Here is a 16272-nt window from a genome sequence, read left to right as displayed (position 1 = left end):
TCACTTTTTTCTTCTAGTCAGCTTCCTAGTCCTGACTAGAGGTTTCAACATGAAGTATTTCAGCACTGTGGATCAATCCCAAGAGACTGATGAAAGGCAGAAGTTAATTAGGTGGGAAGGACAACCTTCTCTGGCTTGTCTCTTCTCTCAGCTTGGCCAGAGGGCCCCTCCTGACTGTCATGAGAAGGGCTGGCAATGAAAGTTGGCTGTGGTGGTCTCAAGATGACCTAAGGGGTCAATTCTAAAGGCTTTCACCAAGCTGTGGAGGGGCTGCAGGAAGCTTCCAACCCTAGCAGAGAACCTGGATCCTATGAAGCAGCTATTACCAAATGTCAAGTTACCTATATATACATGGAACCATTTTTCTAAATCTTTACTATACCTTACATCAAATCAGTTGAATCCAGCTGATTTCTGCTTTTGAATCAAAAGAGTACCAAAGTGGGGAGGCAATCTTAATGGTGTCTCCTAACTACCCTCAAAGCCAGTCCTGATGCTTGGCTCCCTTTTCCCACTGGTGGCAAATTAATTAGCCTAAGAAGCCTCCAGGAGGCAGGAGACTGGAACTCAGGAAGCCCAATGCCCAGGCCCATGCAGAACTGCTGTTTCAGATGACAGTGCCTAACCTTTTTTGAAGTCATACCGCTGGCTGGAGAGGTAGGGTGCAGAATAAGGGTGAAGAGTTCTAGAGCCCAGGCTCTTCCCTCTATGTGATTCTACCCAGTTCTCATCCCAACATCACTAAGAACCTGGACAAGAGTAAACAAGTACTTTTGTTTAATACCCATGAGGCAAATATACTCCATTTTATAAGGGAAAACTAGCTCAGAGAAATGCAGGCCCTTGTCCAAGGTTGCTAAGCATGTAAGCAATGGAACTAGGATTGGAAGCCAGATGTCTGACTCCAGGTCAGACATCTGCTCTGTCCTTGCCTTCCTGTCTGAACTCAAGCAGTTCTCTGAACCCAGTAGTATCAGGAGTAGAAGCACCCATCACTCTCCTTGCAGGGGGAGGGTTTGGGCTTGGCTATGAATTGCAATGAGTGCTAATGCCCTTGTTCTTTCAGGGAGAACCTGAGGCTGTGCTCACACTGAGGAGCTAAGTGGAAAGCATGAGCCATATATTTTCCTCCCAGAGCCAGCCAGGTCAGGAAGCAGGAAGCAGGAATGGGCACTGTGGTCTCTTGAGGTTGAGAAATCCCCTGACACAGCAGTTTGCTGTTTCTGCCTAAAGTCTGGGCCTTTCCCTAAGAACTAGTGAAGCTGGTGAATGGCCACTGTGGCATTTGAAAATCACAGCTATTTTAGGGCTCTGAATATTTTTCTGTTACATTGTTTTCTCTTAGAGGTGAGGGAGAAAAGCACTGTGCTGCTCCACATACTGGGGTGGGACTGGGCAAAAATGGGCCATGAAATACCAATGGTTCCACATTGCTGATAGGAATCACTTTGAAACCACTGAAAGCATATATGAATTTATTTATATGGCTCCATCTGCAAGCTTATAGAATTGGTTCTATAGTTATGTTGGCATCCTGAATGTGTCATGCCCAGTGCCTACTTGCCTTCCCAACTCTATGCACACTTACGTACCTGCATGGGCAGCTAGGTAGTTGGTGCCAGGTGGTGACATGGTTCCTCTTCTGAGATGCTCCTGCCTCTTTTCTTCCCTGATTCTAGAGGTGCTCCTAGCTGTATGCACTGACAGCCAAGCAGCCAAGCCCTGTGATGCCTGTGGCCTGAGCTGGGTGGGAAGATGCACAGTTGGTGCGGGAGCTTTCTACCCAGGAACACAGGAGTGGAGCCACATGGCATGTTCTCTTTCCTGAAAACTTGGCATGGTGCTAAATCCTCACAGGAAGTACCTAGCAGACACTAACTCCCAGAGCAAGGATTTATTGCTAATGCAGTTTCTCAATATTCTCAAGAGCAAAAGATTGGAACAGGGTGGTTTCCTGGGCTAACATGAGTTAATTAAGAAGGAGAGGATCTTACTTAAGGAATTTCCACAGAACTGAAGACTGGAGTAACAGGCAGCAAGCTCAACACTCCAGGGAGGGCAAGGAGGTACCAATGCTAGGACAGGGTAAGGACACAATCCCATTAAGAGAAGTCAGAGACATGCAGCACACACACAGATACACTGCTTCTCTCTCAACACACATGCTACAGAGCCAAATCCAGGAAGGGACGCTGTAAGTCTTCTGTCCTCTCAGGAGATAACCAAATCCCACCCTTGGAGAAGCTAAGCCTTGGCCGTCTTGTCATCTCTCACCAGTGCTTCTGATGATCTCTTGGCTCAGCAAGCTGGGGCATATACCCATGTTCTCCAGGAACCTGTACACACTGGACAGAGCCCCAGCAGAACACTGGAGCCAAGGCAGTATGCCTTCCTGGCTCCCCTCTACCCAGACCTGAACTGGACCTCAACTTCAAGGCTATCGTGGTGCCCAGAAGGCCCATCCTTCCTCTGAGAAATTGCTCTACAAAGGCTACCTGGCAGGAGGCAAAGCCCAATCCTACCCACCTACGGGTTTCCCATCACCTTGGGGAAAGTAGAGCAAGGCCTGTTTCCCCACAGCCTGGATAAGATGAGCCACAATGGAGTGAGGGCCTAGGTATCTTTCAGCATTGTCACTATCTTCTCAGGGGTTCACTTTAATGGTTCTCTAAATTCACCAGTTTGGTTTATCCCATCTTGTCACTGTAAAGGTGAGGAGAACATGAAGAAATAATGCTACATGCAAGCATGCAAGCCTCCTAATGTTAGTAAGAAATGTGATTGAATAGTCGCCACCTGCCCCATTCCACATGGGATGGCCTTGCACATGATCCCAGATGGCCTCCATCAACATCCTGTCTGAATACCCCAGGGTGAAAGATTTAATTAGTCACCACCTTCCTGTGATGGTCAGGACAGAGATATAACATGCTACTGAATGGTGCAGGCCTCACCAAAGACATGTCTTCCAAATGCCCCACAAAGGAGATGTCAGCACACTCATTTTGCAAGTGAGAAAATGCAGGCTCAAACAAGTGAGGCACTTAAGTCCAGCCTGACCCTTACACTGGCTCCCAGGTGGGCAAGCTAGCAGGTGGCGACCCTGAGCATGTCTTGGAAGCACAAGAATCACCGTGAGTCCATGAAGTTAATGAACAGCCGCAACATTGCCCGTGTCACCCCAGACCCAACACCCCCCCCTCACCAAAACAAAGCGACAAAATAAAGTCGCTTGAGCACCCTCCCCGTGATTGGCGTGCCGCCCTGGGCTGGCAGTAGGGAGAACAGGGACTATACCGTCCGGCGTCGCCTGCTGGTGGGGTTTTTTACATTTGACGTAATCGTGGTCAATCGGAGTGGCTGTGTAAGGTGGGGATGTCAGACCTGGGCCAGAGGAGGAGGGGAGGGAGGCTCCGGGGCCCGGCAGTGTCCCAGCTGAAGAGTGGGAGTCCTCATCCACCAGGCAGGCCTTCTCCCTGTGGGGACAGAGGGTTGGGGCACAGGTTAGAGCCTCCATATCACAGTGAAATGGACATGTGCCACTGTGGGTCAGTATCCTTCCCAGAGTATGCTGCTCTCATGTAAAGCTGTTCTGACAGCACCAGGATAGCTCCAGCCCCTAAATAGATGGCGGCTCAAACTTTTTGGCCCAGACTCTGAGGCATCTCTGGATCTCAGAGCCCAGTAGTCTCTTTAGGGAAGCTGACAAGCCTCTCCTCAGAAGCACCCAATATCCCTTCATACCAAGTCAGTGCACTTCTATGTGATAACCCAACAGATCTAATCCCTGACAAGTGGGTAGACAGAAATACATCTTTTTACTACAGGCTCACACTCATACAAGTACATCTACTGCAACATGGATAAAAAAAAAAAAAAGTAGACACACCCTCCATGAAACCATGGAATGGTTACATAAAACCAGGAATATCTGTACTATGCAATAATAAATATGGAATAGAAAAAATGTGGTGAGGGGCTGGGGTTGTGGCTCATTGGTAGCGCGCTCGCCTCACACGTGCGAGACCCTGGGTTTGATCCTCAGTACCACATAAAAATAAATAAGTGAAATAAAGTATTATGTCCAACTACAACTAAAAAAATATATATTAAAAAAAAAGAAAGAATGTCTGAAAAGATTATCATCTTTACAGACTGTGGCCAAGGCCCATCATTGAGGGAAAAAGCAAACTCTGGAGCAACACCTTCAATAATTTATTTTTATGAGATAAAGAAAACCCTTAATTCTATGTGTGAACATAAGCTTGTACAAATTAAAGAAAATGATCTGAGAAATTAAACTGTCAATAGTGTCTAACTCTATTTATATGTACCTAAATTTCTTATAACTATAATATGGTCAGTCACATATTATTTGTATAATTAAAAACTATTATAACAGAATTATGGTCAATGAAAGACAACTTCATTATACCCTGGGGGCTCTTTATATTTATGTAATTTCTGAGAACACTGAACCTACCCAAGTAACACACCACCTGGGTGCTTATCTTTTCAATAAGCTGAGGGATACTGCCTCTGTGGACTATTTGTAGCAAATTCTCTCTGTCATGTGTCTACCTGTGGCCATGAACATAAGGCCCTCAGGGACTGGACCTGGGAGCAGGGCTCAGGCAGGGGCCCCAGAGATGAAGTGATTTAAGAGAAGTACCAGGGTGGGACACTGGACCATGCCAGGGCACCAGCTTCCTTGAGCTCTCTGACACTGCAGGAAGGACACATGCCTCTCATGGCCCTCATTGTTTCTGAGAACAGGCAGTACACCAGGCCTCAAAGGTAACCCATCCTTGGGAGGACCCCAGAAAAGGATAGGGGGTGGGGTAGGCATCTACAAAGTGAAAACTGGCCTTCTACAATGCTCTGCATAAAACAGAGCTGTACTTCAGTGGAGTGGAAGGGAAGGTGCCGGCTTTACTTTAGGACATGCACCCAAGGGTGGGGTGACACCAGGTGTCATGGCCACAGGAGGAGGAGCTGAGGACCACACACTCACCTTCTCTCTCGCATTCAACAGGATGATCTTGGCCCAGCAATTAGAGTTTCCAGGCAGGTTCCAGAGACTCTGAGTTCCAGTTTACCCAGTAGCCACATTCTGAACACTATATTGCAGTAAATGAGGCATGTGGGATTACCATAAGCATGCTACTCACTTCTCTGAAGCTTTGGGTGTATTCTTCTCCTCACCCCTGGCAAAGGGTCCTTCCGCAGCTTCCTTCATAAAGTTGACCAGGACCTCTGCACCAACCCCAGAATCGGGTTTTCCCAGGAGCTTCAGGATGGAAGCATGGAGCCGGAAGTACACCTAGAACAACACTTCTGGTGTAAGCAGCCTTCCCAGTGCTATAACTATAGCTAGCAGCCACACTGGAAGTGGGTCCCTGCCTGTGATGACAGGCCACCACACACTCCCCTGTTTTGGTTACCTTTAAGCCAGCCAAATCCATAACTAATTCAAAATTAAAAATTAAATGAATTAAAAAATTAAAATGAATACTGTCAGCATTTCAGCTTAAATGTTTACCTAGTAATCCAGCCTTGTGGCGGTGAGATAAGAGTAAGGACCTTGGCTCCATTCACTGGGCACTGCCTCCTACTGTGATGCCACTGATCCTTTGTGCCCCTTTCCTGGCTCCCACAGAAACTGAGGCTATATATCTGTCTTTACACTGAACTATGCATGCCCTAAGGCAAAGACTAGGTAAGGATTTCCTATCTGTAATCCAGCCCCAGGGAAGAGCAAGGTCTTCATAGTTCTCAAGAACCTTTGCCTGTAGGATTCAGACAGGTAAGCAGGCACAACAATGAATCAGATAAGGTTCTGTGCTTTCTACTACATTCCTCAATTTACAAATAGTTACCAGTTGCCTAAAGTCCCACAGCTAGGAAAGCTCAAAGCCAGGTAAAACCCAGGTCTGTCCTGTCTTCTGCCCTCTGCTGCTCCTACATAAATGATACACCACAAGCAGACACACCTCCACAGACAGCTTGATAATGTGGGTATAATGTGGCTCCTGCCTGTAGTACATGCTACAGATAGCATATCTGTAGCATGGATATCCCAGGGCCTGAGAACTGCTGGCACCTCAGACCCTGACTAGCAGGCTTTTGCATATACCAAAGATGGTTTTCACTTAGGTGACAAGCGTCTGCTGGTCCAGGCCCAGGTAGCATTCTCAAGGGGGCATACCAGACAGAGAGGGCTTACACCCAGAGTGCTCCACTTCTAGCCTATGGATTCTAGAGAAATTGGCTCAGCAACTCCATTTTTAATTGTAGGAAACCATCCATAAATATCCAGGTGGCCAAACTTGGAGGAGAGCTAAGTGTTTAAGAGGCAAGTAAAGTTTTTGAATCAAGGTTCCACATTAGAGGAACCAAGGCATTTCATTTTCAACAGAGCAGGGTTAAGTTCTTCACAGAAATGTCATTTATAAAACAAGATATACACATGCATCAACGGATTCAAAGTTACAGATACACTGGAATGCCCCTGGAATGAACTCTGCACCTGCAATCCTTCAAGCCAGCACAGTGTACTGGAGAAGGGTGGTCCATATAACTGAGGCCTTAATTCCTCATTTAGAAGTCCCTGGGCACCCTGAGGCCATCATCCTGCTTGGTCACTGGCTCTCCTAGACAGGAGCAGAGTCCAAAACTCAAAAGAAAATACCATGGAGGAAAACCATGGAGAGTTGATATTATCTTTGTGAAATCCAGGTCACTTTCCCCAACCCTCCACCTCCACTCTAGCCAGGGTCAGTTCTGCTCAGAGGTGTCACATAACAGTTATAGGCCCGGTGGGATCTGGCCCAGCTCCCTTTCTCTCCTGCTGGTAATTTAGGGTGAGTCATATTTCTTCCCTGGACCTCAGCCTTCTCATCTGCAAAGTTATAGTTCCTCCAAAACACTCAATGCCTAGTAGATCGTATAAAAGTACAGTGAAGAGGGAAGAAGTTGGCCACTGCTGAAAAAGCATTCAATAGGAAGCTTTACTCTCTATACTTAAGAATATCTGGCCTCCTAATAGCCACTATATAAACACTTCACAGCAACTTTTAAAAATTAGGACTTTTTTGTCTGCTCACAGGATTAGCAATTGTGTAAAAAGCAAGTTCTAGCGTGACTGGGGAGAAAAACAAGTTCATCAATCAGTATAACCTGTCAGGATAACTGGACACTGTTGCTCAAAATGTTAAAAGACCCAGCAATTCCACCTTTGAACTTTAGCCCTTGAAAATATTCATTAAGTGCTCTCTAATACAAGTACAGGAACATGTCCTAAGACGTGGAGGGGAAGCCAAACCCATTAAGAAGGCACTGAATAGATAAACAAATGCCCAGCCCAACCATGGGGCACTAAAACAGGCAGGGAATCTCACCATACCTTCAACTACATCTTGTCCAAGGAACTCAGAAAATGTTACTAAGTATCTACCTACATATTGATAAAAAAAAAAAAAAAATAGGACATACAGGGACATGCCCAAACTGTTAATAGGGATTATTAAAATGGGGCAGGTGTTAATATCACTGGGGACTTTCATGTTTTATATACTTGTGAATTGTCTGATTCCCTTTAAAAAGAAAATAAAAACATGACTACATGTTAATTTTATCATGGGGGAAAAACACATGAAGGTAGAAAAAGGATTAGTAAGCAGTAAATTCTACCTTAATTCTAAAAAACTTGCTGGGCATGTTAGCAGTCTCAGGAAGGGCAAAGCTAACATGTTCAGGGGAAGTTTGAATCCTGGGTTAAGCCAAGCATGTCTGGATCTCCACCCACATCTTTGGTTTCCTCCCCTACAAAATGCACTGGTCACAGCTGCCTGGCCTGCCCCTCAGGACTACCATGAGCAACAGTAAGAGCATTCATCAGAGGTACACTGGAAATCAAAAAAGAAAATCCCAGCAGTTCAAAAACAAAAACTGCTTTTCTCTTGAGAAGCAGTGAGAAAAAACCAAATCTGGGGTAAAGAGCAGGCTGTTCACTCTGGCTCAATCTTGCCAAGCTGGGTATCCCAGACATAGGCTGGGACCTCACAGGGCCTTGGATGTCTCATATGCACCTGGAAGACAGAGTGTCTGTACTCCCCCTGCCGGGCTATACTCCCCCTTGGCACCAGAAGACATTGAACTTTACTGACTGTCATCACCAAGGTCAAACTCTTCAAACCTGTGGGTGCTAATGAGAAAGGATTTTTTTTTTTTTCCTGAGAGATGAGAACAATCTCACGTTCTTCCAGAAAGGATGGTAAGCACCCTTAGAAAAAGAGAAGAAAGGCTGCTTTAATTTAATTGCACATAAAACTGCTGAACACAGAGAAGTTTCCAGTGGGTTTGCAGGAGAGTCACTGAGATTGTGAGCCCCATCCCCAAGGAGACAGAAAGACCAGCCCATCCCTGCCCTGACTCCCAACCCTGGGCCAACATGGTGTCACCTCCAGGGCCTCCATGGCCAGCTCAGGTGGGTTGTGGTAGTGGATCTTCTTGGGATAGCGGGCAGCCTCCTCATGCAGATAGTGGCTAGCCTGCCTATAGTGCAGCAGATAGACGGCTGGTGGTTGCTGCTGCTTCTCAGCCACCTTGCCTAGCATATAATGGATGAGCCATTCCTCTTCATCACCATCGCCCTCACAGTGAGCTGCCGATGTGAAACAGTGCCTGGCTGTCTCCAGCATGCTGTCTCTCCGGCCCTCCATCTGTAACAAGTCCCAAGAGCATAGGCCTTAGGCACAAGGATTGAACCTACCCAGGAATCATGCTTTTTCCAATATTAATTCAGTTGATTTGTTGACAAAATTTATATTCCTCTCAACAACCCTGAGATCAGACTGTTGTCAGCATTTCCCAGCTGATGATAATGAGACATGAAGAGCCCTGGGGATTCTGCACAAGTACACATAAAGTAAGGTGCAGAACTGGACTTAAATTAAGGGTGCCTCTCATCAGTGTAAGGTCCTTTCTTATGCCCTCCCCCTGCAGCTCTTAACAGTTTATGAATTTGTGAAGTACCCACTGACCCCCTCTAAGGTTCCTATCTATGATCTATGTGGCTGCAGTAAGGACTTGTACCTGCAAAGGGGAAAGAGTAGAGGGCTGGGGCTGCTATCGCCAGAGGGAAGAACCAGGCCAACGGCAATTGTGGCATGTCACTTACAGTCTCAGAATGTTGGGCACAATGACAAAAGCTCATCCTCCAGGGCAGAGGGGCTTTCAGAGGATCTCAGTGGCACAACTGTGGGCTGAGAGTTTCATTCAGTCCTCCAACAATCCCATGATAGTGTTGACAATGCCATCATCTTTTTTTGAGTTTTGATTAAAGATGAACACTGCAGAACTTAAGGCTTAGCGCCATCTATCCAACCAGAAGTTCCCTTTCAGCACACTGCTTTCCTGGGAGACCTTTTTGGGCCAGGGTACCTTACTTCTATACTAGTCTAAACATGTCAGTTTGAGGGCTAGGGATGCAGTTCAGTGGTAGAGTATCTGCTTACCATGTGTAAGGCCCCGAGTTTGATACCCAGCATCACCAAAACACCAAACCAAAACCAAATGTCAGTATGGTTCCTTTGCTTCCTTTTCAAGGAGGCCAGGGTTCCCTGCTGAACACAGACCTCAGGCTAGACCCAGCATCTCCCACTAAGGGTGCCCCTTACCAAAAGAGACTTAAAAAATCCCAACACATGGTCAAGAATTTTATAAGGACCCAACAAATTCCTTTGAGGAAAAAGGGAAGAGACACTTTCCTTCTGGTGGCTACCACCTCTCACCCTACCAATTAACTACTCTCAAACTGATGACTGACAAGTCAGGTCATAATAGTCTGTCCCTGAACTTGCCTGCACTGGATTGGGTGTCTAAAAACCAAGGGGACAAGTTATCATTATGTATGGTATGGCTTGAGCCTCCTGGGAATAATCACCCCTGAACTCCTGGCTTGAATGTGAAGACAGGCACAAAGAATGTCTGGAAAAGAATTTTGTAGTCCTGAGGGTACTCTGGTCAGACAGAAGGATGACAAGGCCCCTTTGCTTAGCTGGTCCTCACCTGCTGCACAAGCTCAGGAGGCAGCTCCGCTTTCCATTGCTTCAACTGGCGTGAAGCAAATGAGTGCAAGGCATAGGACATGGTGCCATACTCAATCCACAGGGACAGGTTAGAGCTGTCGATCTCCAGGGCCCGCCTGAAGCAGTTCAGGACAGGTGTGGCATGTTTCCAGATTGGTCCATCACTCTTCAGCTCATTGGAGTTCAACTTATCCTGAATGCGACTGGCCCGGGCCAGAGCCATGCCTGCCCAGGAATCAAACCTGGAGTGGGTGACAAAAAAAAGCACAAGCTAAGACCACCATTGCCCTGATAGTAGGGCAGTTATGATGGCTCTGAGGGTAGGCAGATAGGCACCATGGACACTGTACTACCGTAACACTAGAGCTCAAAGCCCAAGATCATGATTTGGACCAGCCACGTCTCAAAGTCTCAGTTCCTATATCATGACATATATCTAAGAAGATCTACCTTAGGAGAAAAGCTGCGGGTTGTTGAAAGATAAAATGTATAAGTCCTTCTACAATTCACAGGCACTCAATGACTGCTTTACTGGATGGGCTCTTGGACTTTGCTGCCTCTGTTTCCCTGAACTGAGGAGGAATAGCTCTCATGGAAAGAAACAGGGGCGCTCTGCAAAGCATCAAAATAGGGCCCAGTCAAAGTGATGGGGAAACTTTCAGCAGGTGTCATAGTCCCTCCTCCTACACAGGCAGAGCCTGCATCAACATACTTACCAAACAAGAGCACAGTCACCAGCCACTCCTCTCCCTGTTTTCCCTCTGGGACCCTGAGCAGACTCTGACCTTTCCAGCTCAGTTCCCAGCAGTAAAACAAAGAATGAGGGGGAATATGTGATGGCTGAGCCCCTATTATTCTGAGATCACTTATCTGAAAGAAACTAAGGGTGAGAATGTAGAAACCTCTCTGCGAGGATAATCAGCTACAAAGACACCAAGACCAAGATAATTTATGGGCTCTTAACAGAGTTCGGAATTTTCTGAATGCTAGATAGACAACAGAAAAAGGAGCTTAGAAGGATGAAAGTTAGAAGTTACTCTCCAACAATTCTTGCCCACCACAGCTAAAGTTAGCTACTATGACTTTAAAAAGGGTTAACTGTCTTCCTGAACTATTTAATAGTTTACCATAGCTCCAAGATGTTGTCAAGGAACCTTGTGAGTTCAGATGTACTTTCACTGCACTTCAGTACCCAAGGAGGAAACTGTATTAATGAAGGAAACAGAAAAAGACAGAAGGCTCACTGGGGTAAGGAGGACAGCAAAGACAAAGGCTTCATCCCTCATTCCATTTGAGGGGCTCCTGAGAGTAGCTCTTCCTCTTCAGGGACCTGGGGACCCAAGGCTACCATGTCTTCCCTTCCTCTGCTTATATCACCCTGGAAGAGGTTGGGGCTAGGTGTCAAACTCCCCTTCACTAGGACCAGTTTCTTTCAATTTCCAGCATGCTTTCTGTATTCCATTTGTCCTCACCTTGAAAAAAGAGCCCACACATCACAATACTGCCTATGTGGTTACATAGAACCAACATAAAAACCAGTATCTCTTATCACAAAGTAATCAAAAGCAGAAGCATATCATCATTACAACCGAAAATGTTTAAGTGTTCCACCTAGAGCCATCTTCTGATGTGAGTATCTGGCCCTGGCAGTGCAGTACATGCCCATACTCTAGAAATACTGATTTACAGGGACACCGAGGGGCCTGAGGGCCAATGATGTGAACTTGGGGGTGGGGGCAGAATGTCAGCTCTGACTTGTGCAGGGCAGACCTAATGCCAGCACAGGATACAGTTATCTCCTTGGCAATGGAGATAAGTTGTACTAGTATTACTTTCATTTTCCCCCTCCCCAAATGGTGCTCTGACCAATTTGGGCTACCTCCAGTTTAGCAAAAGCAAAAAGAAAGGTCAACACAAAGGAAGGAAAAAACTGTTACCAGTATTTGTTCTCATAGACTCTGTTTCCGGTTAAGAACCTCCAACACTATAATCACGACCCTATTATCCACCCAGCTGACTGTTATGGGCTTCACCCCTACCCAACAAGCTCAGAAGACTTTAATAAGGGGAAAAAAAAAAAAACAACAACTGTATCCAAACTTCCACATTAGTTAGACCATAAGCCACAAGTCTCCCCTGGCACCTGTCTGTTAGGGCCAGAATGAAGAAGACGAAGGGCTGAGGCTCAGGACCAAGATAGGTTCCTTCTTGGCTCTGGGGCCAGCTTTCAGAGACCCCTCCTCTGTAGCAGGTAGACTGATCTTACTGGGTTGATACCCTCCGATAAGGTGGTATGCAAATTGGAGGGAAGTATGGTTGAGACTTTGCAACTCTCATTTCAGTGATTAAGGGCTTATCACATGAGAGAAGCTACACAAAGTGCCTGCCGCCCCAAGGTTGGTAGGTTTTACCATACTTTACAGATGTGGCAGCAGCAGTACAGAGGAGATGATCCCTAGTAACACAATGTATCACACAGTGAGCATTCAGCCAGTCTTAATGGAAGTCTGTGCCACTACAATGGTATATAGCCCCCAGAGAGGATATCCAGGGCTCTAAGTACACAGTCCCTTGCCTGGAAGGAACCACAGACTGAGCAAAAGGGGCCCAATAAGGACTATTCCCATAAGCTATGGAAGTCTTACAAATTGGCTTCACTGCTCAGATCCCAACCCCTTCTCCCCCTTGGTCAGGTGGAACCCATTGAAATTCTCAGGTTTCCCAAGTGAGAACAGTTTTGTGCTTATAGTTAAGGACAGCTACTGTGGGCTAGCCTCTAAGTACCACCAGGAAGCCTGTCTACAGACATAATACCTTCAGAGGCTGATCAGCCACAGAGGGTGGTCTTATTTTAACTGTGACACAAGGCTTACCTCCTAGGTGCACCAGCCATGAGAAGGTATCAAGTGCACTTGACTTCATGAGTAGAGCAGGGCCTTTAAGGATGTTCAGGCCAATCACATTTTAAGAGAAAGTTAAGCAAGGCTTCTTGGGAAGAAAGCACAAGTCTCACACATACAGAGCTCTCCTACATGTATCAGGTGACAACCACTACTGCCAATGATGCCCTGAGTCTCATCAAGGAAAGAGAACTTCAGTTTGAGTTTTTCCTATTACCCTCTCTACCCCAAGAAAACAACCATAATTAAAGAACCTGCAACAGAAACACTTAAGGGTACACATAACCCAACTTCCTGGGGCCTGAAACCAGAAAGGAAGCAGCACAAAACAGCACCTCCTTGTCTCACACACCAAGGCCCAAATTATACTTTGGATCTTCTCTGACCCCCTGTCCCTTTCAGGGAAAGAAGCCTTCTGTCCTATGCTTTTTATGGAGAACCTACTTTTCTAATAACTGTAGTGCACTAAACTACCTTCTTATGTCTTTTCCCTGGCCCCCTTGTTGTGAGCAGGGAAACTCCAAACTGGCCTCCTGAAGATCTGGCTGAACAAGTCACCCCAACCCTCTGGGTAGCCAGCCTGGCCCTAGCCCAAATCACCCACCTGTTAGGGCAGATGCAGATGTCATGCATGTAGAATTTGATGGCCTTGGACTGCTCCTTGTTTTTGAAATGATAATCAGCCAGGAGGTAGTAGAGTTCATTTACTACTGGAGGAGAGGGGTCAGCCCCTTCTGGGAGGCAGGGCACCTACCAGGTAAGAGAGTAAGTATAAGAGGAGGTGGCCTTAGCTGTGCCCTATAAGCCCAGGACTGCTTGGTCCTATCAACACATGACAGATCCCTGGCTTCTCCTAACCCTGGCATCTTATGCAGAGCAGGAAAGAAACCAGGGCATATAGGTAGCAATGTTGGAGGGGAGGAATGTGATCTGGCCCCATAACCCCCACCTCCTTGTATCTACTGAGGCCCACCTCAGATGATATCCCCTCAATGTAAGCAGAGACTTTGTCTAGGCTCAGTGCTGGCCTCTCTGTACGGGGCACAATGGTAGCAATTCTTTTCAGGAGATTGGCCAAATCAGCAGATACAGTGCTGGTCTTGTAGCTGTCAAATTCAGGAAGGGTCTTGGGCTTAAAATACTCAAACATAAACAGGGCATCCTCCCATATAAGATCCACCTTGAAAAAAGACAGAAGGCAGATTCATATTACACTCAGAGTAAAGAAAAAAGTTTCTCCATAGATATGCATTATGACCAATGTAAATAAGGTCACAATATATTAAAGGGTCTATAACAAGTCCCCGTTACACTTCTTAAAATCTGCACACCCAGTGTAATCCTTAAATTCAAGTGTTTGGAAAGTATAAGCCTAGTTTTTATAAAGACAAATATTTTAACTGAGGATTATGCTCTGTGAGATCACATGGCTCAGCCAGAGGGTGGGTTTTATCATAAGTGGGGGCCTGCGGCCAGCCACTGACCCTCTCTGTATCACAGCTGCTCCCTCAGTCGTTTGGTTGACGAAAACTGAGTGCTGACTCTGAGCCCGGATAGTTTTAAAGGCAGGAACCAGAGTGGAGATCCTAGCCTAAGGAACTCATATTTTAGAGGACAAAATTCCTAAGATTAGAGAAAAACTGACAGTATTGAGGAACCATGAGCTAATAACCCAAGATGCTTTAGAAAAAAAAAAAAAGGAGAGAGAGAAAGAAAACCTCTAAAGAATTATTCATATCCAAGTTACAAATAAATCTACAGAGAATTGCTACACTACATTTTTGAATCATTTGTCAACATTTATGAGGAGACCATTTTTTGGAAACTCTTTATCCCTTAATCAAAGGACTCCATAAGGTCCTCTTGTACTCTTCTTGCAACTTGTACTGGGACTGTGGAGCTGAGTATAACAAATCTGACATGTTTCAAAAGAGCTTCTGCATCCCTGGAGCCCCATTCTTCATCAGAGCTGCCTCCTTCCCAGGCCTGTGGTGGCAGACTTACCTGCTGGGCTGAGTGCTCCTCTAAGTACCTGGCCTTGCTCTTCTTGCTAGGGAAGCTGTACAGGCAGTAGAAGCACTGCTCCAAGGCTGTCTCCAGCTCCTCCTTATAGGGGTGTGTGTCTTCAGAAGTGGAGGCAGCAAGTTCCTTTTGAAGAACTTGCACCTATGGTGAGTAGAAAGAGATGCCTGGAAAAGTGGCCTGCTGCGAGAGCCTCCCTGTCATAAAAGGATCTCCCTGGGGAGATCTAAACTCTTTCAACCTAAGGAGGCAATGTTTGTTGGGTCCCTACATGACCTGATTCCAAAATACATGCTTTCTAGAAAAAACCTGTTATCCTAATGGGGTTATCTAGACCAGTTCTGGCAGCAGCCTCCTCCCATTGGGTTTGCTGAGCTGCCTTCTTTCCAAATACCCAGTTTCCACCAACTACTAGAAGAAAACATTATACTCCATTTATTTAGCTGTACATTTCCTAAATGAATTATTTACTTAGCACCTTTTTTTCCTAGGCAGTGAAACACAGTCCTGCTTTTAAGAAGTTAAGGTTCCAATGGAGATAATGGAGTTAAATATTGAAAACAAGTAAGTGTAAGAACATAATTCCCATTAGGGTTGAGGGAATCTCCCTCAGACAAAATATTTGTGAGGATCAGATAGAATGTGAATAATATGTTAAACAAGTTGTACCTATAGATATGAGATCCTATGGCTATTGAACTATTAGTAAACAGGCATTCTTTCCAAGTATCTATGAAATTTTATCAAAACGAGATAAAAAACAAGACTCATAAAGTACCAAAAGATAATACAGACCGTATCCTCTAAATGTAATTCAATAAACTTAGAAATCAATCATATAAAAATAGCAACCACTAAATATAAAAATTTCTGGGATGTACCTAAAAATGTATTGAGGGAAAACTTATATACATATATTATACTTCAATACATATATTAGGAAATTAGTATTAAAATAGCATTGTTCTCAATAAAGAAACAACAGAGTATCCCAAAGAAAATTAAAAGATAATAATATAAATAGATAATATTAAAGTGGTAATTAGTGAACTAGAAAGTAAAGAAAAAAATAGATCCAGGAACGAATAGGTTATAGTTTGAAAACATTAATATTATAGACCTCAGGAAAAGACTCGTTTTAAAAATCATAGGCAAACATCATGAACAGTTTTATAGTAATAAGCAGACCCTATTCTGAAAATATAATTGATTTGAGAAAAAATCTAAACGGATCTATATTCACTAAAGAAATCGAGTTT

The 16272-nt window shown here is 45.2% G+C and overlaps 1 protein-coding gene across 7 annotated transcripts in view; it reads right to left on the bottom strand.

Moving 5' to 3' along the window:
* The window catches only part of CABIN1 (calcineurin binding protein 1), a 138863-nt gene that overhangs the window by 68341 nt on the left and 54250 nt on the right, over positions 1-16272 (bottom strand). For 5 of the 7 annotated variants that reach the window (XM_081288485.1, XM_081288490.1, XM_081288489.1 and 2 more), the window contains 7 exons: positions 14996-15157; positions 13965-14171; positions 13596-13741; positions 10072-10333; positions 8463-8723; positions 5172-5323; positions 3298-3476 (listed from right to left, as the gene is read on the bottom strand). In XM_081288485.1, coding sequence (XP_081144611.1) covers positions 3298-3476; positions 5172-5323; positions 8463-8723; positions 10072-10333; positions 13596-13741; positions 13965-14171; positions 14996-15157 — 1369 coding nt within the window. The remainder of the gene's footprint in view (positions 1-3297; positions 3477-5171; positions 5324-8462; positions 8724-10071; positions 10334-13595; positions 13742-13964; positions 14172-14995; positions 15158-16272) is intronic. The other 2 variants (XM_081288487.1, XM_081288491.1) reach the window with 1 other exon arrangement.

This window comes from Spermophilus citellus (assembly GCF_964194105.1).
Source record: "Spermophilus citellus genome assembly, chromosome: 3".
In the NCBI taxonomy this organism is placed as follows: Eukaryota; Metazoa; Chordata; class Mammalia; order Rodentia; family Sciuridae; genus Spermophilus; species Spermophilus citellus.
Note: the sequence above shows the minus strand (reverse complement) of the source record. Positions and strands in the feature narration are given on the sequence as shown.